Source organism: Pezoporus flaviventris, unplaced genomic scaffold, assembly GCF_033815535.1.
Source record: "Pezoporus flaviventris isolate CSIRO_AGI_PZ_B2104156 unplaced genomic scaffold, CSIRO_AGI_Pfla_v1 ptg000027l, whole genome shotgun sequence".
In the NCBI taxonomy this organism is placed as follows: Eukaryota; Metazoa; Chordata; class Aves; order Psittaciformes; family Psittacidae; genus Pezoporus; species Pezoporus flaviventris.
In genome coordinates this window covers 3,954,161-3,978,025 of record NW_026892575.1, presented here as the reverse complement: position 1 = coordinate 3,978,025, position 23,865 = coordinate 3,954,161, and the positions used below count along the sequence as shown (strand labels likewise).

Sequence of the window (23,865 nt, the reverse complement as noted above, 5' to 3'; positions counted from 1 at the left end):
TATTTCCATAAACTTATGTATCATAGTCACCTGCCAAAGTGTCTTAAGTGTGGAGATAGGCTGTTAACAATAGGTGGAAAAGAAGGAACTTTAGGATCTCTTATCCTTACCATGAATGCACTGTGGTATTTCAAAAGTAATAGGTAATTTCCACTTCAGTGGATTGTATTACTTGTTGCTTCAGTGGCCTTCAATTGATAGTAGCAGAGAACTGAAGACATGCTTGTCTATGCCTTTGTCTTAACTAGAAAATCCATTACATATCTAATTTTGCTTTTTAGTGATAGTATAAAGAACAGAAAAAAAGTCCTTCTAAAACTTCCTAAGACTGATTCTGTGTGGTAAATGATAATATTCTTTATGGATTATTGACTTGTAAAAATACATGTTGATACTATATAGACTAGCTCTGATTGTTGCAAAAATAGATATTCTAGCCTGAGCTGCAAAATACGAAGTATTAAATCTAGGTAATAGATCCTGCAGTTCCTTCAGGTGCTTAATAGTTAATGAGTGCAATATCCTTCAAAAGCACTGCAAAGTGAGCATATGGCTCAAAAAATCTCCTTTGGCATACCGGGATCAGTACTGGAAGGCAAGAACAGGAGGTTATAAGAATTGGAGATGGATAAACCTTGTGTGTTACCTCCTCCATCTCTGCTGAGGTCAGACCCTACTCATTTTTTGTTCAGATTGAGAAGAGGGGCTTTGGGTCTAGAAGCTTTAGTGTCTCCATTTAGTTCTCATATGTCAGTTTTGTACTTGAATATCTGAACACTTGAATATATCACTTGTGCCATGAGGATTGAAGGGACCAGGGCTGAGCGATGCCTGCACAGTGTGAGGCAGTTCCTGGAGGGTGCTGGACATCTGAGGTTGCTCTGCTGAAATGCGGGTGCTCACCCTCATCTTGTAGGAGTGGTGGGAGAAGTACCTGGTCTGGGCTTGTTTATGCCAGAAAACCCCTTTGGAGCATCTCTCTGTGTCTTCAGGCACATGAACTGGTCCCAAAGCACACATGGTTGCTTGGATTTACCATAGTTTGCAGAGCAGTAGTTTATGCTCCCAGCTGAAGACTGACACTCTTCCCCCCATGCTTTTTCCCCATCACTGTACAAATAAAACATTTAGAAGATGCTTAAAACAAAATTCTCCCCAGCTGAAGCATCCTCCAGTCTGAGTGCATGCCTAAAGCAATCTGAGGTGGTCAAGATGTTACCTTGGATTAAAATGGGAGCTTGTGGCAGAGCCGTAATGCTGAAGCCCACACAGTTTGTGCAGCCTGTCATCTGTGCACAGGCCTGAACTGCAGACAGTGCCCCTCCTACATGCTAGTTTCCTATAATTAGAGAAGGGCTTAAAACCACTGGTCAGGTAGCAGGGTGTAAAGGTATGGTATAACTATACAACAGACCTTTGTTTATGGATTTTCATGCTAATTATAGCTGAAGTTTTAAATTGAGGCAGATCAGAAAACCTACTGCAGCCAGATGCAACTTTTAGCCATGTTTGTCACTGTACAGGGTGTGAGGGAGCTTGTGTCCTGGCAGAGACCATATTTTAACATCCCTCCCTCATTAGTACTGTCAGGCCAGAAGGCAGAAGACACCTGCTTGCTGCTCAGCTGGGTTATCCCTGTCCTCCTCTGGCCAGTCATGCCTGCTTTTTTCTAGTGCATTGGGTGTTTTAACATAAATCCCTGGGGAGAGCAGCTGCAGGTGCTTTCTCCATGAGTTTGCTGAGAACTTGTGCACAAACCCCATGAGTTTTACAGTTAAAATAATAGGAATATGAAAACCAGTACTGTGAAGGCCTGGCAGCACTGTCCCATGCCTGCCCCAGACTGTGCTGCTGTGACTGGGCTGCAGCAGTGCCAGCAAAGAGCTGACTCACAGCATGCAGGCACTGGGTAGGCACAACTGCTCTAGCTGCTTTCCCATTCTTTCCCAGAAGTTACTTCCTTGTGATGGGACGTACAGGCTTGTAACACAGTTATGCCAGGCACAGTGTTAAGGTGCCCCAGTCTCAAGCACCTCTGCTCCAATTCACAGCATTTTTTCTTTTCCAAGCAGATAACAGTATCTATCCTACACACCTTGAGCAAATATTTAAGAGATAAGCAGCACTGTTTGTGCTCAGCAGCAATGACTCTGCTTGTGCACCTGGGATGCTTTGCTAACATGTACCATGGGGCAGTTTCAGGTCACGCTCAGTGTCCCAGCTCTAAACAATCCTCTTCCTCCTCTCTGTGGCATTTCCCACAACCACCTCTTCCTCCACCTCCACAGGAAAGCCCAACAGCCAAGAATGACTGACAGCCACCGGATAGAAGGCAGGGATTGCTGCAGAGCTTCTACCAGCTTCGCTGCATGTTTGCACTGAGTGGAGCAGGAGGGTGCGCTTCTCTCTTCTTCTCCTCTCCTCTCATAAAATTAGGAGAGAGACACATCTTGCTGACAGTTTGCTGAAATGTGCATTCCCTGCTGATTTGACATTGGGCAGGAAGAGTGTCTACAGAATCAATTTTTAATAAATGTAAACAACTAAATTATGAATGACAAAAAATATCACTGAACAGTTAAATATTAATCATGTAATTACTTAAATTAATACTTTTAATGCAACATTGTGATAGTGTTTTACTTACACGGTGTTGCTGTGCTGGCTGGGTGGGTGGGATGGGACAGAACCACAGTAGCTCCCCTTTGGTTGGGCTCGTTAGAGGAGGGCTCTGCTTGTACTTGCCACATTCCAACTGCTGGCTGTCCCACAGGTCCTGTGATACTGGGTGCTTGTCTGAAAGCCTCTGGAATCAGATTTACTCACAGAATCCCAGACTGGTTTGGGTTGGAAGGGACCTTAAAGCTCATCCAGTTTCAACTCCCTGCCATGGGCAGGGACACCTTCCACTAGAGCAGCTTGCTCCAACCCACATCCAGCCTGGCCTTGAACACTGCCAGGGATGGGGCAGCCACAGCTTTGCTGGGCAGCCTGTGCCAGTGTCTCACCACCTTCACAGGGAGTAACTTCTTCCTAATATCTAATCTAAATCTACCCTTTTTTCAGTTTAAAGCCATTCCCCCTTGTGCTGTGACTACACACCCTTGTAGAAAGTCCCTCTGCAGGTTTCTTGTTAGCCCCTTTAGGTATAGGAAGGCTGTTGTAAAGTCTCCCTGGAGCCTTCTCTTCTCTAGGCTGAACAAGCCCAGCTCTCTCAGCCTGTAAAGCCTTTGAACAGAAAACAGAAGTTCTTTCTTTGTAAGAGTTGCCAAGAAAATGGCTAAACTGTCCCAAAGCAGAAAGGAACCCACTCCACCCCAAACCTATCCCAAAGTGCCACTAAACCCGCTGACAGTGGTGTGTGAGGTACAGACCTGTGGCTGTGTGCAGTGATGGTCTCAGGAAGACTTGAGGGTGCTCCAGAGGGAACTGGGGATGCAAAAAGCCCTGGGTGCTTTTAAGATGGGGTTGGATGAGTTTATGAAAGAGATGGTGTGTGGTGAGCTCTGCTCTGGGGGCCAGAGTCTCTGCTCTGCAGGCCCACCCTTGTGTTCCCATCTTGATGGGCACTGCAGGGAGCTCGTATGGACAGTCAGTTGCCAACACTCTGGGGGCTGTGGGTAGCAGCAGCCATCGGTAGGTGCTCACACGCAGCTTCCTCCCCTGCCCAAGAAACTAAGAAAAGAATTTACTGGCACCCTTGTCCTTGTGGGTTGGCTGTATGCATTGTTTGTTTTTAATCTAATAAAAGGAGATCTTAATATTATAGTAAAATCAGTACAAAGGTAGAAACTCACCCCTTGGCGTTTTGGCGAAACATGATTGAAAATGTAAAAAGCCTTTAGCAGAAACAACAGAAGCACAAAGAAATTGTAGAAATAGGATCAACAGGTTGTGTTTTGGGTGTTGGGAGGAGTAGGGAAGAGCATCCAGACAGGATTTAGGTGCTGGTGATGCTTGCTAAGCTGGAGGCTGGACACTAACCCTGTTAGGGCTCTGCTCTGTTGGGAGATGGTACAGCAGTGGCCCGGAACAAGGATCCTGCAGGGGTCGGGGTGGGCAGCAGCACAGAGAGAGCTCACTGCTGGGAGGGCAGAGGAACTGAGGAGGAGGGATAGATGGCTGGGAAGAGACCATGCACTGGGAAGATGGTGTGAGCGTTGCAGGACTGGCCAGGGAGGTGGAGGCAATAGAAAGGCAAGTTTGCATCCTTAGGCTTGCAACTGCTAGGATTGATCTTGGCTCAGTCTGTTCCTGTCTGGAGATTAAATCTTGGACAGAAGTTTTAAGATGGTTTTAAAATTAGAAAGTGAAGCTTCCCATAACTTCTAGCTCTCATCACATGGCAGGGCGCTGGAGCTTCCTGAGCCTGCCAGCCAGGCTGGTACCTCATTTCTGATTGAGGACTAACAAGTTTGCACAGTGCAAAACCATACCCATTCCCTTGCACTTGCTGACTTGCCTGCACACATTTTGTTTCCATGCTTTTCGCGCAGCATTTCATTCTGGCTGCCCAAGATCCACCCATTGAGCACATCAGGTCCTGGTGGGGCTTACAGAGCTGCCCCCGGGCGCTGTACTCTTTTCCTTGGCTTTGCACGCCTGTCGGGAGAACTTTCGTTTCGAAGCTGCTGTTTGAGTACACTTCGTGCTCTTGCAGTGTTACATTTTCTGATGGACTTTTCTGCAGGTATTTTTTACCCTGTCAAGAAGGGAGAAGCCAGAGCGCTTCCTGTGCGCAGCGTTACAACACGCTGCAGCAAAGCTGGTTCTTGGAACATAGCAGCCCCAAAAAATGCCAAATAAATCCTTAAACTATTCATCACTCTGTTTTTGGGGTGGCAGTTAAGTCTTTCAACACTCTGCAAGTTTCTTCCCCAGCAGTAATTTTGCTGGTGAAGAAATACAGCTCAGGGCACTCCACAAAGGCCTCAAAATTCATGTTTTGTTTTCATTACCAAAAAAAAGCTTCACTGCATTAAAGAGCAGCCCATTAAGATTTCCTACCCAGTCTTCCCTGCGCCCTGTCGCTGTTGGCAGACCTTTCTCCATACGCGTGGCAGAGCCCAACAGGCTTCACAGGGCAGTGGCACCGAAGGGGAGGAGGTTGAAGCCACAGCCCAGCTTATTGAGCTGTAAGATTTCAAAACTTTCAGTAGCTACCCACATTTATTCAATAAGTGTACTATATTGAATCTTAAGCTGCTTGATCAGTGTTCCCTCTGCTTTCAGTCTCACCCTCACAGCACACTGGCTCATGTGTATGTCTAAGGAAACAAATTGTCTAGCTCCTAGGATAAAATTTAACACTGTACAAGGGAATACATTTAACCATCTCAGGCAAATAGCCCTAAAATAACAACAAAAAGGAAAATAATTACTGGAGGCTTACTGAAATTTGGGATTATATAAATTAAATGCTGCAGTGTGAACTGAATGATGTTCTTTGATATCATTGAAAACCTAGAAGTTGAAGAAAAACAGTAAACATATTATAATTAGGGTTTAGTGGAGCATTTGGTTATTCTCATAAGTAACTCAGACTAGCTGATTGCTGACAGACATGAGAGGAGGCAGTAAAAGCTGGAACTTGCTTAAGAGGGCAGGAAGGCTTTTTTAGCTGAATTCAGTGGGGACTTGCTAAGTCCAGTTTTATTTAATACCTCCATAGTTAATTAATTTAGAAATAAACGTCATGTTAATCTGCAAATAAATTAGCAAGTTAAAAGATCAGGCTGAGGTGCAGCCTCAGAGTCTGAGAGCAAATCTCACCACGTTGCATGAACCCACAGCCCGAGGCATGGAGCGCGAGGCGCAACCGGAAGCACCAGCACTGGTGATGGAGCAGACCTGCTCCTTCCCATCGTCAGGGTGCTGGAGCAAACCTGCTTCCTCCCATTGCTGGGGTGGGTGTATGCCTTCCCCTTGCAATCCCTTCCCTCACTGCTGGACCAAAAACCTTGGGGTGGTGCTGCTGTAAGGATGGAGGCAGTGAGGCTGCAGCTGCAGCATCCACCGGCAGTGCTGGCCATTGCCTTTTGGTATGGTTTGGTGAGCTTGTTACCATGGCAGAAGACAGCCCTGCCCTGGTCTCAGTGAAGGACACAGCAGGATTGCATGGCTGAGTCGAAGGGATGACTTGACAGTGAAATCCAGCAGGCTGTGGGATATTCTCTCTGGGAAATGGAAGAGACCTCACTGGCAGGATTATATAAGACTCGACTTTGAAACACGAGACACTCTGCAGTTGGGAACAATGCTGCTCTCTGAGAGAGATGGACTCAGTTACTTAATAGGTCGTTGCTGTTTGTCTCCTGTGATTTTCCTTTCAAGAACATATATTCAGCTGGGTTATTTCTCATGGGAAGACAAAGCATTCTGAAAGAAGCCAGGCATTTGGAGGGGAGAGGCGGGAGAAACAGCAGGCAAGCAGGCGCCTGGTTTGCTTTCTGCAGAGCCTGCTCCTCAGGACATGGAGAAAGCTGGGGTGATGTAGCTGATTTTGGTCCTGTAACCAGCTGATCATCAGGTCTCGTAGGTCTTCCTTCCTTTTCTTTGCTCATAAAAGATGTGTCACATTGCTTTTCTTCTGCCAGACTCTGATCCCCAGGACTGCTGGTGGTGGGACTCTGGTCCCACAGGCAGTACTGCAGATGCTGCACTGGCCACTGATTGCTGCTTTGCTAAAACATTTGGTGTTGTATGGCCACTTATCCAGCACTGAGGGGCTCATGCAGCTCATCTCCATGGACGGGCAGCCTCTCCTCTAGCACAGAAAGGTTTTGATGGTGGTTGATCAGAATGACAGTCAAGTTGGAGGAAAAGCTCATGGCCAAGAACCCATCTCTGAGTAACCAGCTGTTTGATTCTCCGTTAGCAGGACATGTGGACAGCATTGTATAATGGTGACACATGTTCTCACCAAAATTACTCTGCCAGCCATGGGGAGAGCATTTCGTAGGCACTTGCCTTGTTGGGGTCATGGTCCTAATTTGCAGCACTGATTCGAGGCAGTGCACGCTCCAGGCACTTGCTGCTGGTGTGTGCCTGTGCACACATGTTTCTTGTGTGTGAGCATGTGGGTGCACATGCGTGTCTAAGGCGTCTCTCTTTGTGCACTTGTTTGTCACCAAATTAAGATATTACTTCATGCACACTGAATTGATGCAACTAAATTGGCTGGATGTTCTTAAGCCCTGAGGGTGTAATGACATTTTTTCCTCTTTTGCCCATTTCTTTTTCTTTTCTTTTTTCAGAATAAGTCGCCTGTTTAATGGCACAGAGCCTATTGTCTTGGACAGTTTGAAACAACATTATTTCATTGATCGAGATGGTGAAATTTTCAGATATATATTAAGCTTCCTAAGGACATCTAAGCTACTGCTCCCAGATGACTTTAAGGTAAGGAAAGCTATAGTATGCAACCTATCTTTTCCTCCTGTCATTTGTTTTGGTGCAGGTTGAATTGTGTGCTTGACCTAAACACTTTTAACTAAATGTTGCTGTTTATTGTTAGGATTTTTAGTACTTGTGTATTACACCAGGGATGCTATTATTTAATAAATGGACCACTGGTTGTCATGGATACCGTAAAAAACAACAAAGCTTATGGCTAGATCAGTTTTTCTAAACTAATTGTATTTTCTCATTTTAGCTTACTTATCAGGTTATAACAATTAAGAAGCAACATCAGCAACTAGCGCTTACCAGGGCTTAATGCTCAGGATCTGAAAGAAGTGTTTAAAATTTGATATTTAGAGGACTTAAATTGTATAATTTCTTTTCTTGTAGGTATAAAAAAGAGATACCCTTAAACAAGCCCATGAGGATTTGTGTTAGATGCAGATGCTTTGATTTCAGGAAGTAAGCTTTTACACAATTTATGAATGTGAAAATATTCTTGGGAGATGGAATTTACAGAGGGCTTTTTCAGGAGCATTACGTGTTCTCTGTGTAATAACAGTGGTGGCTGTCACTTTGCGAACCCTGATTGTTTCTAAAAGCTCTCCTCTGGAGAGCAGTTGGCTTTGCACTTGTGAAACTTGTAACATTGTCATCCTTATGTACGAAAATTAGAAGACAAAAGTGTCTGGACTGTAGATGACAAGATTCAACAAAAGCACTAACTCCAGGATGAAATGATGACTAAATTGGGATGGCAGTGGGGATCTGCTCAGTTAGAGGATGTGGAACATTGCTGGAAAGGAAGGTTCTTGAGCCTTGCAGTGGGATTTCACTTTGCGTGTTGGCCTGGGTAGGCAAGATAATTTGGTCAGTCATAACTGAGTCAGTCCGGATTTGTGGTTGCTCTGGCGGCTTTAGCTTTGGAGTACAGCTAATCCTCATGCTGCAAACCTCTCCTAAGCCATTCTTGCCTAAGTTACAAGTACAGTTGTGTTTGACCCCTGCATGTGCCTGGGGAGAACACATCTGATCTAAAGGCAGGGAGAAATTTTGGCATTTGTGGGTGGTTTCAGAGCTCCAGCCCAGAAGGGCTGCCCTGGCACTGCTCCTTCTGGAGAGTGGCGGGCAGGTTATGGGTTGGGGTGCATGAGGCAGGGTGAGAGCCAGAGCACTGAGGGGTGGATGCAAGAAAAGTTCTTTAAAGAGGTAAGAGAGAAAACACATGGGTGGGAGTGAAGCTAAAGACCGGATTAGTTGTGTGGATCATGGGATAGATCAAATTAAGGAGGGTGGATGGAGAAGCAGTACAGATGAAAGGCCAGAGGGATGCTTTAGGGGCAGCATTTTGGACAATCCATTGAGACAAGAAAGCATGAGAAAGGAGGGTAAAAGAGAAGTTCAAGATGATCATAGCCTCAACTGGCGTCCAGATTTCAGAGGTGCTGTGAAACAAAACCAGCAAGATTCATTAAGAGCCTGGAGGTGAGAGTGCTGGTGGGTGCCAAGGACTTGTCTGCGCAGTGAGCCCTGGCAGGGCTGGGAGAGACTCAGGAGAGCCGGCGCTGTGCCAGGGCTAAGTCCGTTGATCCAGACCATCTCTTTGCATAGGGTTAACTGTATTTTATTTAGTTCTTCCCTGGGAGAGCTTTAGAGCAAACCCCAGGCTAATGAGGGCTCAAGAACAAAGCAAAGTATTGCTAGGTAGGGAGTAACTAAATAAAAATGCATAGAAGAATGTGCTGCAAAGCTGTATTAAAATTGCATTGTAAACGGATTTGACTTCACAGAAATTGTGTAATTTTACCAGCATGATTAAAGTGACAGAAGACAATAATCAAAGGCAGCAAATGGAATCACTTGGTGTTTCTAAATGCAAAACTCTATTTAAGGTATAAAACCTGACAGGTTTTCCAGTGAGACTTGCATTAAATGTTCTTTATGTCAAACAAAGCATTATCAAGTGTTTTGAATATTTATTAGTTTTTACTCCTTAATTTAATCAAGCAGTTTATTAGCCTCAAGGTTTAGCCAAGTTGCTTTTCAACTTGAATTGCTGCTCAGATGGTTATTTTGGAAAGTTTGGAATGTTAGTACCGCACTAGCGTTACTGTGTTTGCTATTTAAGTGTTGTTTTCAGACTAAGTTAACACTGAAATGCAGAGAAAGTGGGTATGTGTTCCAAGGCTAGTGATTCTTTATTATCAAGTCTGACTGGTGTGTTTACAGTGAATATTAATTACACTTCCAACTACTAATAAGCCAGAACTTGAAAGTGTTTCGTGTCTGACAGGTCTCCCTGCTGAAAGCAACATTCTAATGTTCATATAATTTTCCTGTGTTCAGGGGAGTTTAAGCCACATGAAGTATGCTGAGAAATTACTGTGAGCTGTTTGGCTTAGATCTTTGCAGCCAGCCTGTGCTGAGCGAGGCAATTGCTAGCAGCCTGGAGCTGCTCACAGCTCCTCCTCCTGCACCGGTTCAGAGACCTGTGTGTGGGACCATGACATCTTGAGCAACAAATGTCCTGGAGCAGAGTGTGGAGCCAGCACCCCCTGGTCTGCCATGCTGCTGGGTTAGGGGATGGCTGGCTCTGGAGCTACCTCTCTGCAGCCCACAGTTTGGGTTGGAAGGGACCTTAAAGCTCATCCAACCCCCTGCCATGGGCAGGGACACCTCACACTAGACAAGATTGTTCTGAGCCCCATCCAACCTGGCCTTTCTGCCTTGGTCTTCCCCCACCATCAAAGGTGTTTCCGCAGGACATTTCTGAGCAGCATCTGCCCCTTTCACTGCCAGGACATAACTTCATTCAGAACCAGGACTCATCACACCTACTTACTTGAGACGCACACGACTCACACCTCCCTTAGAGGTTGTCAAACAAAACCAGATATAGGGAATGTGTATATTATTGCTCCATCTTAAGGAGGGGAGGAGGACAAATACACAGGACATCGGAGTTTTGTATGGGATGTAGAGCTCACCTGTAGCACCAGAACCGCAGGGCCAACACGCTAATTTATTATTGTTTTAAAATTAGTGCTTGCATCTAATTCTAAGTGCTCTCGAACTGACCTCACCAAATGGTGCAGTTGTCATCATAGAAGTGAGCAACTTTTTCGCGTAGCCAGGAGTCAGATCTTCACAGCACTAAAATATAAAAGAAACATTGACTCAGGATGACAGTTTGCTGTTTCATGTAACAAAGAATAACAAGTGGAAAATAGGCAGGAAGAGCCATTCCGGCCTGTTTAGGAGTCACCATTAGGTACAGAACCAAAGGACCTCTTCAGTACTGAGAGAACAGTATCAGGTTCACAGGAGACACCGTTTTACAGTTTATGTTGGCTGTCTCTGCCTGTAGTTAGCTGATCTTTGTGACCTGCTGGCAGTGATGTGGAAACAGCAGCACAACTGGCTTTGCAGTCACACTTGCCAATCTCCTCCTCAGCAGTATGTCATGCTTGTCAGTGGTGACTGTAGAATCCACCAGGAAAAAAGCTTTCCTACCAAGTCATGAGCAGAAAATTATTTTGTGAAAGGCAAAAAGCTGTGTCTTTGAAGGATGTGTTTACCTCTCCTATGAGGTCTAAATGTCCAGAAGTTGTGGATGGGGAAAGGCTGTGCTCATGCCACCTGGCCAGCTGCTGCCTCTTTGCAGGTGACCTGACACAGCTTCCTTACTAGTTCCTACAGCAGCCACAAGCTGAAGGCTCATGGTAGCTCATGGTAGCTTTTTCATAGAACCCCAGACTGGTTTGGGTTGGAAGGGACCTTAAAGCTCATCCAGTTCCGATCCCCTGCCGTGGGCAGGGACACCTTCCAGTAGACTAGGTTGCTTCAAGTACCATCCAACCTGGCCTTGAACACTGTCCGGGATAGGGCATCCAATTTCTGTGGTATGTTACAGCAAAATCAGAGGCTGGTCTGTCCATGTCCCCTTTCCCCTTTCAGTCTAGCAAGGAGCACATGAGCAGGGACCTTGGCTGGTAGGAATCACCTTCGGAGTAAAGTGATTTACCTTAGCTAAACACAGACAACTTCATTAGCTACCATACATGCTGCTTGACTCTGGGCTGTGCTGCCATGAAGTGCAGTGCTGTTAAGAAGCTGTGAAGGTAGGGAAATAATCCTTAGAATAAATGGGAGGTGCATCATTAGTCCTGCAGGACAAGGAACTCCTGGATGCTGTACAAAATCTGCTGTGGGATGCTGTCTGAGCTCAGCAGGACTGCACTGACACCAGGGCTGCAGCCTCTGTGAGAGAAAGAGTGCAATATCTGTGTGCATCTATCAGCATGCGCCTGGGACAAAAGCTGTACCAGGCTGCTCTGAGGCTAAGTTTCAATGAGACTGTGTGCACTTTGCCACTGTGCTAGGCAGTTAATGCCCTGTAGCTATTCGTGTGCCTGCCTCAGTGAAGTGTGCCTCTTCTGGATAGGTCTAGGAAGATTCATGTCTGTGTCTGCCTTTGATAACTTTTCAAAACCAGCAGCATGGAAATGTTTTCTTGTGGCTCCTGTGGCACCTCCATGGTGAGGTCCCTTGTGGGCTGAATTCTACTTCACATTTCATATTAAATTTTTGCAAGTCATCAGGATAGGATTTTATATCTACAGTACAAGGTGGAAGTAGCTATGGTGGTATTACCTGTCCTCAACATCCTCTGTAGGCAAACCAGAGCTGGGCATCGCTTCCAGTCAGATCTCAGATGCACTGTACTCTGAGTGGTGTATAAAACCTGAATGACAAAATCTTGTAGTTAGCAGTGTGGTGAGTCCATTACCCTGGCCAAGCACAGGCTTCAGACAACTGAACCCCCACAGTGGGAGCCACTCTTTCTTTGTTCCTCATTTAGCAAAGTTATCTTCCCTCGCTAAATATGTGGTCAAATGCCTGAACAGTGCCCAAGTCACTCAGTGCAGAAGCACCAGCAGTCCAGTACAGGGTTGGGGCAGTGGGGCGGGCTAGGATGCTGGTGCCTGGGTTGGGCAGTGTGTGGTACGTGGAGGGGGGGCCATGGAAGGTGAATTTTCTCTTGCCAGCAGAAGACACATTTTTTATCCGCTCGTTACAGTCCAACAAATTCTCTTTATTGCACTGCCTGATAATAGGTGCCCAGACTCCCTGACGTTGCACGTGTGTTGCTTCTCCACACCAGCACACCTCAGATTCCCAGCTTCTGCTACAAACCCCTTTTTCCAGGTGCAGAACCCGTTCCAGATATTTGCCCTCAACCCAAGTGTGGAATGGACACAGAGTGTCTTACTTCAGAAACTAACCCAAACACCTTGGTTTAACCCAGGCAGTTGTGACCAGCTGCAGACCTCATTGCACAGAGCATGTGATGCTCCAGTGCAGCCCAATTTCCACACAGCCATCTGAAGCGTGGCTGTATCCTCTGGGAAAGACAGTAGTGGAAGAGCTGTTTCATTTGAAAACTGGTCACGTTATCACAAAATCATATCAGAATGTAAAATTTATCTTGTTTATTTAGATATTATTTCAGATAAACGATGGCTAGTAGGAGCCACTAAGAGCTGCATCTGATGCAGTGGGCTAACAGCTGGCTAGAGGGAGGTAGAGGTGGCATGATCCTTGTTTTGTTTGTGTTACGGCTTTACTGTTTTGGCCTGGAGGTGCTGGACCAGTGAACTGCTGTGATTCAGGATACTGTCAGCCTAGGACAGAGCCCAGTGAAGTCAGTCATAAAGGCTCTGGTGACTGTGGTGGTCTTTGCATCCACACTCAGGAGCATTGTACCTCTCTCTTCTTCCAGAAATAAAGGACTGCTTTTTATGGTACTGTACCATCTCCTCTAGGTTTTACTGTTGAGTTTACTTAGCACATACTCACTTGATTGATCTTATAACTAATACGTTATTTTTTAGTGACCGTGAACACAGATAGGCTAAAACTAGTTTTTCAGGACCTACTGAAAACTGTGAGATTGTCAATTGCCTTCAGTAAGCACTGGATGCTCCTGTTCACTCTCCAGAGTTAAGTTTTTCCTTAGCATTGAATGTTTTCCTTTGATAAAAAAGATACATGGGACCAGCAGATGCCCAGTGAATGTTTGAAAGGCCCTTGCACACATCTCTGTAATGAACACAGTTAGGTGGTGTGCTGTGTGTCCCACACGAAAACTTCAGAAAGTTTAGGGCAGGGGCTCTTTTTAAGTTAGGCCAGTAATCCGTGTAGGTTTAAACTGATCCTATGCTCAGTAACCAGGGAGCTTCCCTGGTGGATACAGAAAAGCAGTAATGGTTTGGGGGAGGGGAGAAAATACCATCCATCAGGGAATGAAGCTTTGGGGCTGATGCTGTCTTAGCTGAGATCAGGTGATGCAGCCAGTCTTCATGCCTCTTTGGCTGGCCTGTAACCAGCTCCGTTGTTCGCAGCATGCTTTGTATAGGGTTTCTTCTTTAATCTTCCTGTTGCTTTTCATCTTCCAGCTACTTCCTGTGTGTTTGTTGCCCTCGTTTCTTCCCACTTGCCTCTTCCCCTGTTTCCCTCTCTGTGCCTTCTCTGGTCCTTTTTTCTCCCTTAGCAGTGTGCCTATTGTCCCAGCCGTAACAGACATCAAAGAGATGTAGAGGATTGGATGTCCCTTTTGAAACGCGATAACCTTACCAGTGTCAGTGAATATTCATACATCTCCAGGCTGTAGGCAGCCCTGGGGAGAAGGAGCACCTCTCCACTACCAGCGGTGGGTCTGTGTGCCAAATTTGAACAGAGCTAACTGCTTTGGTTCAGTAATATCCTGCAGCAACAGATTTTACAGGTTAATTCCAAGCCACTATGAAGAGTCGCATATTTTGTGCTGCCTGTTCATTGGCCTTTGATTTCCCTGCTTCCCCAGGTCCTGGAGCAGCAGCACTGCTGTTATTTTTCATGGAATTTTGGTGCCCATTTCTTGATTACTTCTTGTCATGCCATTCTTCCCAGTCCAAATTATTCCAGTTGCTTCACTCTTGTGATTTTTCATTTTATTTCACTGCAGTCTTTACATCCAGGTGTGCTGACCTGCAGCATGCTCCGCAAAAGTCAGAGAGCATACCTGTGGTGCAGCATTTCCATCTGCAGAAGGCATAAGAGCCAGGAAAGCAAACGACACATCTTTGCAGAGAGGAGCTGGTGGTGCTCTTGCTGCTCCTCTTCCCTTCAGGAGGCTGGAGGAGGTGGTGGGGCCACTGTAAGCAAACTGTCAACCCAGTGCTCACCCATCTCTTCCTTCTCTGGCTTGGTCTGATGGGCTGCTGACACCCGTTGTCTCATCATACTCAACAGCTGAGGTGGAAAGATCTGTTGGAGATCTGATGCAAAGCTGTTAATGAGGATGTGCAGAAAACAGTCAGTGAACTGGGAGTTGGATCAGATTGGGAATTTGAATTGCCCAAAGCCCAAGTGAGGTGATGGACAAATGGCTGGGAAGAACTGTGTCTTAAGTTGTTGGAGTGGGGTGGTCACTACCACTGTATAATTTTCCAGGATCCAAAGTAGACTTTAAATATAGGAATAATCATGAAATGTAGGGAGCAGCTACCGTAGCTGAATTTCAGAATCAGCAAAGACAGGTGAGAAGTGAAGCTGAATTTACATCTCAATCTCCTAACATGTGTGAGAGGTGACAGTGAAGTCTAAGATCTTCTGTGGCAAAATCAGAAGTGACTGTCTGAGGCCAAGAGTGAAGATTAGGGCTCGGGACATCTCTTACGTCAGCAGGCTTTCTTTAATGCAAACAGTTATTTTGATTTTTTAATCCAAAAGTAAAGCTTTCTGGCATTGAGTTTGTGGGGTGATAAATGAACAAATAATTCAGTGCAGTGGGAACTTCACGGTCAGCTCTAACAGATTCACCGCTAACACAGTGTGGTTTTCTGTGTAGGTGTAACACGAAGACAAACTACGTGGGTACCTGTTGCTTTTGCACTCTTGCTGACAATACATAAGCCTAAGTAGGTCAAACAGGAACAATACTCATTGCTAAATGAGAACTCTGTCAGCATTTCTAGTTTATCTCTCTCCCTCTCTCTTTTATTTTCTTCCCCAGGACTTTAATCTTTTATATGAAGAAGCAAAATATTACCAGCTGCAGCCAATGATTAAGGAACTTGAGCGATGGAAACAAGAGAAAGAACAACGGAAACATTTCCAGCCTTGTGACTGCTTGGTCGTAAGAGTGACTCCTGATCTGGGAGAGAGAATTGCATTGAGTGGGGAGAAAGCTTTAATAGAAGAGATCTTTCCGGAGACTGGGGATGTCATGTGCAACTCTGTGAACGCCGGCTGGAACCAGGACCCTACCCACGTTATTAGGTTTCCTTTGAACGGGTACTGCCGGTTGAACTCAGTGCAGGTAACGTAATGGCCTTTCGGTGCTGGCTCATCTGTTTGCTGGGGTGGGTTTTTTAGTATTTCTTATTCAATTATATGCAGATTATTTGCTTCTGCCCAATTACTTCCAGTGTTTATACTGCAAGGAGACATTTTCTGCCTGGTGAGATCACAGTCTTTCAGGTTTTCCTAAGTCTAAGCAGAAAAATAGATTTAGATTTTGTGTATGTTAGTGCCATGCTGGTCTCATAATGGTGGTACACTGATAAATGCTAATTTTTTCATCAATGTACAGCCTGCAGCAGGGTTTTTTTTTCCTCCAAAGTGCCCCCAGGAAGAAAGAGAGAGTTCCAAAAACTACAAAAAAAAAAAGTCTCCACACCATTTTATAGAAAATGCAACAATGTGTAAATGCATAATTTATGTCTCACTCATAATTAAATGATGGTGCCTGCGGGATGGACTTAAAAAAATTGATCTCTGCACTTTTTTTTTTTTCAAAAGGATGTTCTATAAAAATTGCCCAGAGTATTTTAAACAAAATGTATTTCATTTTATACTCAGAGTTTTGACATTAGGCTTAAAATTAAACATATGAAACAAAAGAAGATAACTGGACAGATAGGTAGATGGTAGCAGAAATAAATCTGTGGCTTGTGTGTAGGCAGCAGCCTTATGGACAAGAAATGCCATTTCACAGTGGGTCACCACCACTGTGGCCAAGGCCGTGGTGTTGTAGTTATCCTTTGGCTGCAGAAAGGAACAGCGTTGGTGATGCTGTTAACTTGCGCCTTACAAGGTCAAAACAGCTCTCAGTTTTCGCCTGTATGCCTCTAAAATACGCTGCAAATACTGTGAAATGAAATCAGCCTGTGAGGAATATTTCCAGAGTTACTGTCCCTTGCTGGTGGGCTGTGGCTGTGGATGCTAAATGGGCTGTTGGAAAGGCTTTAGTGGCCTTCGTGAACTTTCCTGTGGTCAAATACCCACAGAAGAGCTGTCCCATGGGACTGGCTGGCCAGACTGTGAAGACCAGTAAAGGTGGATGCAGCCATTTTAACAGTGTGTATTTGACACTGACACCTCCCTCCGTGGGGCAGCACCCCCTGGTGCTCCTTGCACTCATAATGCTTTTCTGTGAAACCAGTCTAAACCCAGCTGGTTCGGATGATTTTTTGGTTCAAGTCTCCCAAGTGTTTCATTTGGTTGACCTTTGATCAGGCTGATGCCTGTGGTTGATTTTGTGCAGTCCTTTGCAGTTTCACATTTGGCAAGGTTTAGGGTGGACTGCTAGAAATAGAAGGCTGGAAGTGGGTTGGAGGCAGATCCATTTGCTGGCAGTGGGAATGGTGATGTATTCATCACTGTGCTGGGTGGAGAAGGAAGCAGCTGCACTTCAGCTAAAGTAAGTGGATGGGGAAGCATGTTTGTATTTCAGCCACCCTATCCTTGTGACACAGTTACTCACAAGACAGAAATTAGAATACCCAAGCAACAAAGGGCCACCAGTGGGCTCAGCACTGCCAGCAGTCGGGCAAAGAGCTGGATGCCCACCAGGCTGAGCACTTGGCTCTGGATAAGCCAAAGTGGTGTGCAGTAGAAGCTGAATGCTAATTAGTGTTAATATTTGAATGTGTTTTGAATTCAGTCAGAATTCAGATGGAATCAAAGCATCTCTTCACAAGTTCGTGTTGTGAAAAAATTTCTGTCTGCAGTATAAATAATAATACTAAATTACATGATTTTACTAAATTACATGATTTTACTATATAATTAATAGAAAGTGTTTCCAAACATTTTCTGCAAAATGATGCATTTCTGAGACCAAAGGCTGATGAAATCAGCAGCTAATTATCATTGGCTCAGCGGGACTCTGGTCAGCACAGAGGTGCTGCCCCTCCTTTCCCAGGGCTTTTTGGCAAAAGTCAGAAGTTGGAAGTACAGGGAAGCAAATGCCCCAGACTAAAGGGAGATGGGTTAGAAGGGGAAGTGGGTGGAACAGCAGAACCACTTCCAAAGAAGCTCAAAGGGCAATGCAGTCAATCTGCCTGCTGCTTGCTCCAGTACAGCACTTTTGCCTCCCTGTGCCTTGCTAGCTTATTGGTGGCAAAGCTGCAATATTTTTCAATTCTTCCTATCTTTGGAAGGTATTTCCATTAAACGCTTTGTTTCCAGAGCTGTGCACTTCAAAGAATGTCAACAGTGTAGTGGTAGCCAGAAAAATACAGTAGCTCTTAATTTAATGCCCATTTGTAATTACTAACAGGTATACAGTTTTCTTAGGGCTGACAGTGTTTATTCAAGTCCTTGCAAAAGGTTCTGGCAAGATACAGGAGCTTACCTTAGAGAAAATGCTGTGGTGCTTGTTTATGTTGAACATTGGGTCTTCATAATTAAGAATGTATTTGTTAGCATTCTGCAAAATTTAAATGAGGTACATTAAGTGAAAATGTTGTGTTTCTACTTAGAAAAGAGTGCAACAAAATCAGATATGCTCAGAATACTGGGAGACAGAGTATATTAAATCATAGAATCCCAGACTGGTTTGGGTTGGAAGGGACCTTAAAGCTCATCCAGTTCCAATCCCCTGCCATGGGCAGGGACACCTTCCACTAGACCAGATTGCTCCAAGCCCTGTCCAACTTGGCCTTGAACGCTGCCAGGGATGGGGCAGCCACAGCTTCTCTGGGCACCCTGTGCCAGGGCCTCACCACTCACAGATCCTCTAATATAGTGTGTCCCCCCCCATACATACGAGAATTGCAGCTAATGCTCACTTTTTGACATACTCTCTTTGGAGGTTTACAGGACAGAAGCTCCAGTTTGACTTAAGACACTAGTTTACCTCTATCTGTATCTTCTTACCTTTGGAAAAAGTAATGTGCATAGAACCAAATGCAGTAAATGGCATTTAAATCTGTCCATGTTTAACATTCTGTTGAGTCTTGTGCACGCACCAGCACGTGCAAACCAGTGCTCAGCATTCATGGAAGCACCTTTTAGGAGCCTTTCTTCACAGAGCTGAGTTCAAGGTTATCCGAGTTACACTTAAAAAGCTACAATATTTAAACGTTCTGTGCATTGTTTACAGGATTTGGCTTGGTTTGTTTCTTGCTGAGAAACTGGGTGATACTGAGGTTTTTAAGGTTAGATAGCCTGCAGTCTAGTCCTTTGAGCACTTAGGTAGTAAAACCGAATTGCTTTGTTCTGCGTGCAGTGCTCTAAGATGTAATGTCTACCTGGACTGTGTGTATGCAGAGAGCTGGCTGAGGGAAGAGGAGTCCTATGTTAATAGGCAGCCTTCCATATCTTTGGACAGAGGCAAGCCAAGGGCACCCCTGCTCTTGGTTTATATTACAAGGAAATTGATTTTAAAAAGTTTTTATCAAGGATTTTGAAGTCACATCTCTCTCTGAAATCTTAACCATCAATCCTCTGGTTTGCTATCCAGGGGATTGGAATGTAAGTAAGTAATGGAACTGTTAAGTAAATGGAAGTAAATGGAAGCAGCCTCCTTTCCTGTAGCTGGGTTGCCTCTCATATTCATCTTGCCAGCTCTAGGAATGTAATACAGTCAAAATACTCTCCAGCTCATGGAACAGCAGTCTGATGATGTCATAGTCCTCCTTCCCTCTCGAACTCCTGCTTTCCTCTTTCAGCTGGAACAAGTGTTAGTGTACGCACCCCGTTTCTGTCCTGCAGGTAGCATACAGCCCCAGTAAGAGAGTTGTAAGCATCTTAAATGTATTGCGATAACCCACCCTCCCACCCCTTCTTTTAATCCCCCCAGGTTCACTTTTCTACCATACACTGGTCTGCTCTTTTGATCTTTCAGTTCCCATGGATTAAAACCAGCAAATGCTGCTGCCATGGCTTGCATTGCACCATGGTACCACCTCAGATACAGTTCTTTTGTCCTTAATATAGGCTCCAAATTGATGCTTCTGGAGAAAGCAAACCGAGCATACAGGCTGAGGAAAGCGTACACTAAGAAATGCAACATGGCCTCGCGTGGGTCTGTGTGTCAGGGCAGCAGTCTGGTGTGCAGATCTTTTAACAGTCAGCTTGGGATGTGAAATGTAAGACTTCTCAGTACTACCGCAGTAGGTGTAACTGCTGCGGAGCTCGCAGGGCTAGTAAAACCAAAAAAGAAATAAAGTTCCTCCTATAACGTGAACCTGTAAAAGCGTATGAGTTGCCTCTGACTGAAGGTGTGTCTATTGCTTAAGACACTTAAACACACTCAGGTTGAGTGATCCAGAGAAGCCATGGCTGCCCCATCCCTGGCAGTGTTCAAGGCCAGGTTGGATGGGGTTTGGAGCAACCCCGTCTAGTGGAAGATGTCCCTGCCTGTGGCAGGCAGTTGGAACTGGATGAGCTTTAAGGTCCCTTCCAACCCAAACCAGTCTGGGATTCCACATTTCTATGGTAAAGTTTTTTAAGTGGCTTAGTCACTTTTCTGTCCCTAGTCTGTCGCTGTGGGCAGCAGACAGCTGGCACATGGGGGTGCTGGTGTTGCCAAGTTCTTCAGGTTTAATCAATCATGAGGTTCAGTTCCCATCACAGCAGGCTCATGTGCTGTGGCAATGGACACGGTGCCTTGGGCACTTACAGACCGGTACAGGCTGCTCCTCTTGATGGCATTTACCAGTAGAAGAACCATTTTTCCAGGCTGCTGCCCTGGACCCGCGAGAGCCACCACTGGGTGGGAGGCTGCACAGCAGCTCCTCCAGTAGATCTGGCATTGTGGATCCACTGAAGGTGGACCTGGCATCTGCTCTGAGAAAACTCTGCCTACGTCCAGCTCTGCTGGGAAACCATGTATCAACATGCTCATGCCTGTGGAAACATGGCCCCAAACATACTGCCAAGATCAGTATATCCTAGGGTAATGTGCTGTGTCACACAGCCTCAGAAATTAAAGTTGCCTCTGGGTTCCTTAAATTTATGCATTTAAATTGCACCAGCTTTTCTTCAGAAGGAGAAAGAGAAAATACGTATTTGGGCAATACAAATTAACTTCTTTCTTGGGCCGGAACGTTTCCTGTTTGTCCTTGTCTTGGGTCCACATCCCATCCCAGCCATGCTTTGCATGCACATACAGCAGCACTCCCTTCCAGCGAGTGAAAACCACAACTCTGATGTCCATGGAGATGTGGTGGAATGTGTGGAGATGTGTCACTCAGCCTCCTAAGACATTGTCATCTGCCAAGGATGAGCTGAGACGTTTTCAGCCCCTTCCTCTAAGCCTGTTTATACTACTACTGAGTAATGGGCGCTTTTCATTACAACCTAAACCTGATGTTGCTTTCTGTAAGCAGTAAGAGATAACATCAATATCACCACAGTACAGTATTTTACTATATAATGTACTAAGCTGCTCTGCAGAGCTCTTATTTTTGTGATTAATTTTTGTTTTCTGCAGAGGTTTGCTGAGAGCGAGACTTTAATCACAGCATAGTCATTTAACAATAACTTAAAGAATTATAGCTGAATAATATTCATTCAATGAGAACTCGAAAGACTAAATCCATCATTTAGATCCAGTCTCCCTGAATGCTTTAATCACTAAAATTTGCTAAATATTAATCTGAATTTTTTTCCCCACATTGCAGGTGCTTGAGAGATTATTTCAGAAGGGGTTCAGTGTGGCAGCTTCATGCGGTGGTGGGGTGGATTCCTCTCAGTTCAGTGAATATGTGCTGTGTCGTGAGGACAGACGACCACAACCCACCCCAACCATCAGAATAAAACAGGAGCCCCTGGACTAGACCCTACTCCCCTACTCCTTTGTAACCGTATAAGTGTTTAATAGTCCCTTATGTGAAACACTAAGAATTTGGAAAACAGTATTAGCAAACAGATTTTGACTTTAAGTTGCCAATTAGTGGTATTCTGAAACTACCTGTCACATAGCCAGCCATGAAATGCATTTGAAAAACCAGTTGTTCGTTTTTCACAATGGAATTCCTGAACGTGCTCAGCATACCAGGCCTGCTGGGAACGTACTTTGGGCTAAACAGCGGTGGTGGTGGTGGAAAAGGCAAAGCTTCGTCAGCCACTGGCCCTAGGTTGGACTTACGAAAGAGCAGTAAAAGCAATTTGAATAGATCAGCAGGAGAAGCAGTTCCAACAGCCGTTCCAGCTGTACCCCGACGCTGTGACGCATGGAAGCAGGAGCCTCGAGAGGAAGATGGTTCCCTAAAAACTGCACTGAGTATCTTCCCTGACTGCCGCACCTCCTTCATATCAGACGTGGTTTACACCTCCATACATGACGTGACACTTCTGTGATTGTACTCGCTCGTACTAGCAAATGGCTTATTTTTATACTACATTTTCAACAGAAATATCTCCCTGTGGACAGACTCTAGAATCTGAAAAGGACCAATTTATAGTCAACTGGTGCTCCGTACTAAAAAAAAACCTGCACTAAACAAAAAAATAGTGACAAAAAATTTGACAAGGCCAATTTTGGCAATGATTGCAAAAGTAGGGATCTGGAAGCACAAAACAAAATGCTGCCATCCCACAAGGGTCACATACCCAACATGGAGCTGTAGTTCTCTTAAAGCTAGTCTTGTTTTGACTCAGAAACTGTTAAGTTTGGCATCATCAAAGCAGCGTGGTTCTGCCAAGCAAGCTCTGCCATCTCTTGTTAATCATTTACTGACCATGTTTTAGGAGGAGGCGTTAAGAATTTTAGACAAGCCTACTTTTTTTGCAAAATTACTGTTATTTGTAATTTTGCAAAACTGTGTTAAACCCCTCTCTACTGTCCGATGAAAGCCGGACATGCTTGTTTAGATTCGTTTCCCTCTATTTCTGTAAACTATTACTAAAACACAGTTTGGCAGCTGCCCCCACCTGTAATTTTGTCTACTGAAGCAGGCTGTCTGCAGGAGGTGCCTGCTCCTTCCGTAAATTGGTATCAACTCTGACTCACAGGGCTTCCTAACTCAGGAGACAGCACTGGGTTTGCAGGTGCAAGGTTATAAATAGCATTCTGCTAAATCCTGTTGATTGCTGTTTGGCATGATTGGGTCCTCAGTAAGTAATTCATGTGTTAATCACAGTTTAGTTTATCCCACATTAATTTATAGAATACTGTTGTAGATGCTGAATTTTAATGAAACTCTTCTTAGATGCATAAATACAGCCAGATACAACAAGGGACAGAGTATGAAGTGGTCAAAAATTCATTAATGGCAGTTGATCACAAAATTAAAAAATCATTTTTTAAGACTAATACTTTCAACAGCAATGAGCTGCACTGACTGCCCAAGGGACAATCTAGACAGGGGTCTAATTTTTGGAAGAGGGCTGGATACCTGTCCATGGAAAATCAGACCTCTGCAGGTTTCCTCACCTTGGTTGCCCAACTCAGCAATCTTGTAGCTGGTCAGTGTTAGCCTGCTAACTTAGCCAAACACTTTGAGCACATCTGTCTACTTCAAAAGAGTTGTAAAGTTATTTTATTTTGTGGTTTTATACTTGTATGACATTCTAAAGTTGCTAGGCATTGCCATATCTGAATATATGGCACAACATTCACCTTTGTATGTAAGATATCTGTAGAATTGTATATTATACATTTAATATTGTAAAGAACTTAACGTAATTGTCATGTATTTGTGTATGCACATTTCTCATACAGTAGTTCATGCCATAAACATTTCTGTAAAGTAAGTGATCAAAAATAAGCAAGTAGGGTGGAACACTCACTGTATCTTCCATGTTGTTTGAAAGATGTGAGAGTTTTCGATTGCATCGCCTCTGGCTTTTGCTCCATTCAGCTCAATGTAGCCAGGTCTTACAAAGAGGAAAAAAAAAGTGTTTTATTTATTACTTTCATACATTGAGTTCACTTTGAGTTCAGAGTAACCTTAAATAAGCTGTTTAGCTTCTTGTTTTAATCCTACATACACTTAATGTCTTGTCCTCCTGGACAGGGAGGTTTGTGGTTGGTTGTTTTTTCTTCAGATTGGTGTTTTTACCCTGTGTTTCTTTAGAGCTCAATAAAGCAGCTCTAGTGATTTGGGCAGCTTGCTAAGGTGGCATTGGAAAGGGTTCCAGGCTGCGCCAGCCAAGTTAAATGTGAACTTGAGATGGAAAGTTTGAGCC

The 23,865-nt window shown here is 44.7% G+C and overlaps 1 protein-coding gene across 5 annotated transcripts in view; it reads left to right on the top strand.

Moving 5' to 3' along the window:
* The window catches only part of KCTD15 (potassium channel tetramerization domain containing 15), a 42,672-nt gene extending 20,251 nt beyond the window's left edge, over nt 1-22,421 (top strand). For all 5 annotated transcript variants that reach the window (XM_061458520.1, XM_061458519.1, XM_061458517.1 and 2 more), the window contains 3 exons: nt 7,257-7,401; nt 15,458-15,763; nt 21,357-22,421. In XM_061458520.1, coding sequence (XP_061314504.1) covers nt 7,257-7,401; nt 15,458-15,763; nt 21,357-21,512 — 607 coding nt within the window. In that variant the 3' untranslated portion in view covers nt 21,513-22,421. The remainder of the gene's footprint in view (nt 1-7,256; nt 7,402-15,457; nt 15,764-21,356) is intronic.
* Nucleotides 22,422-23,865: the final 1,444 nt, after the last annotated feature.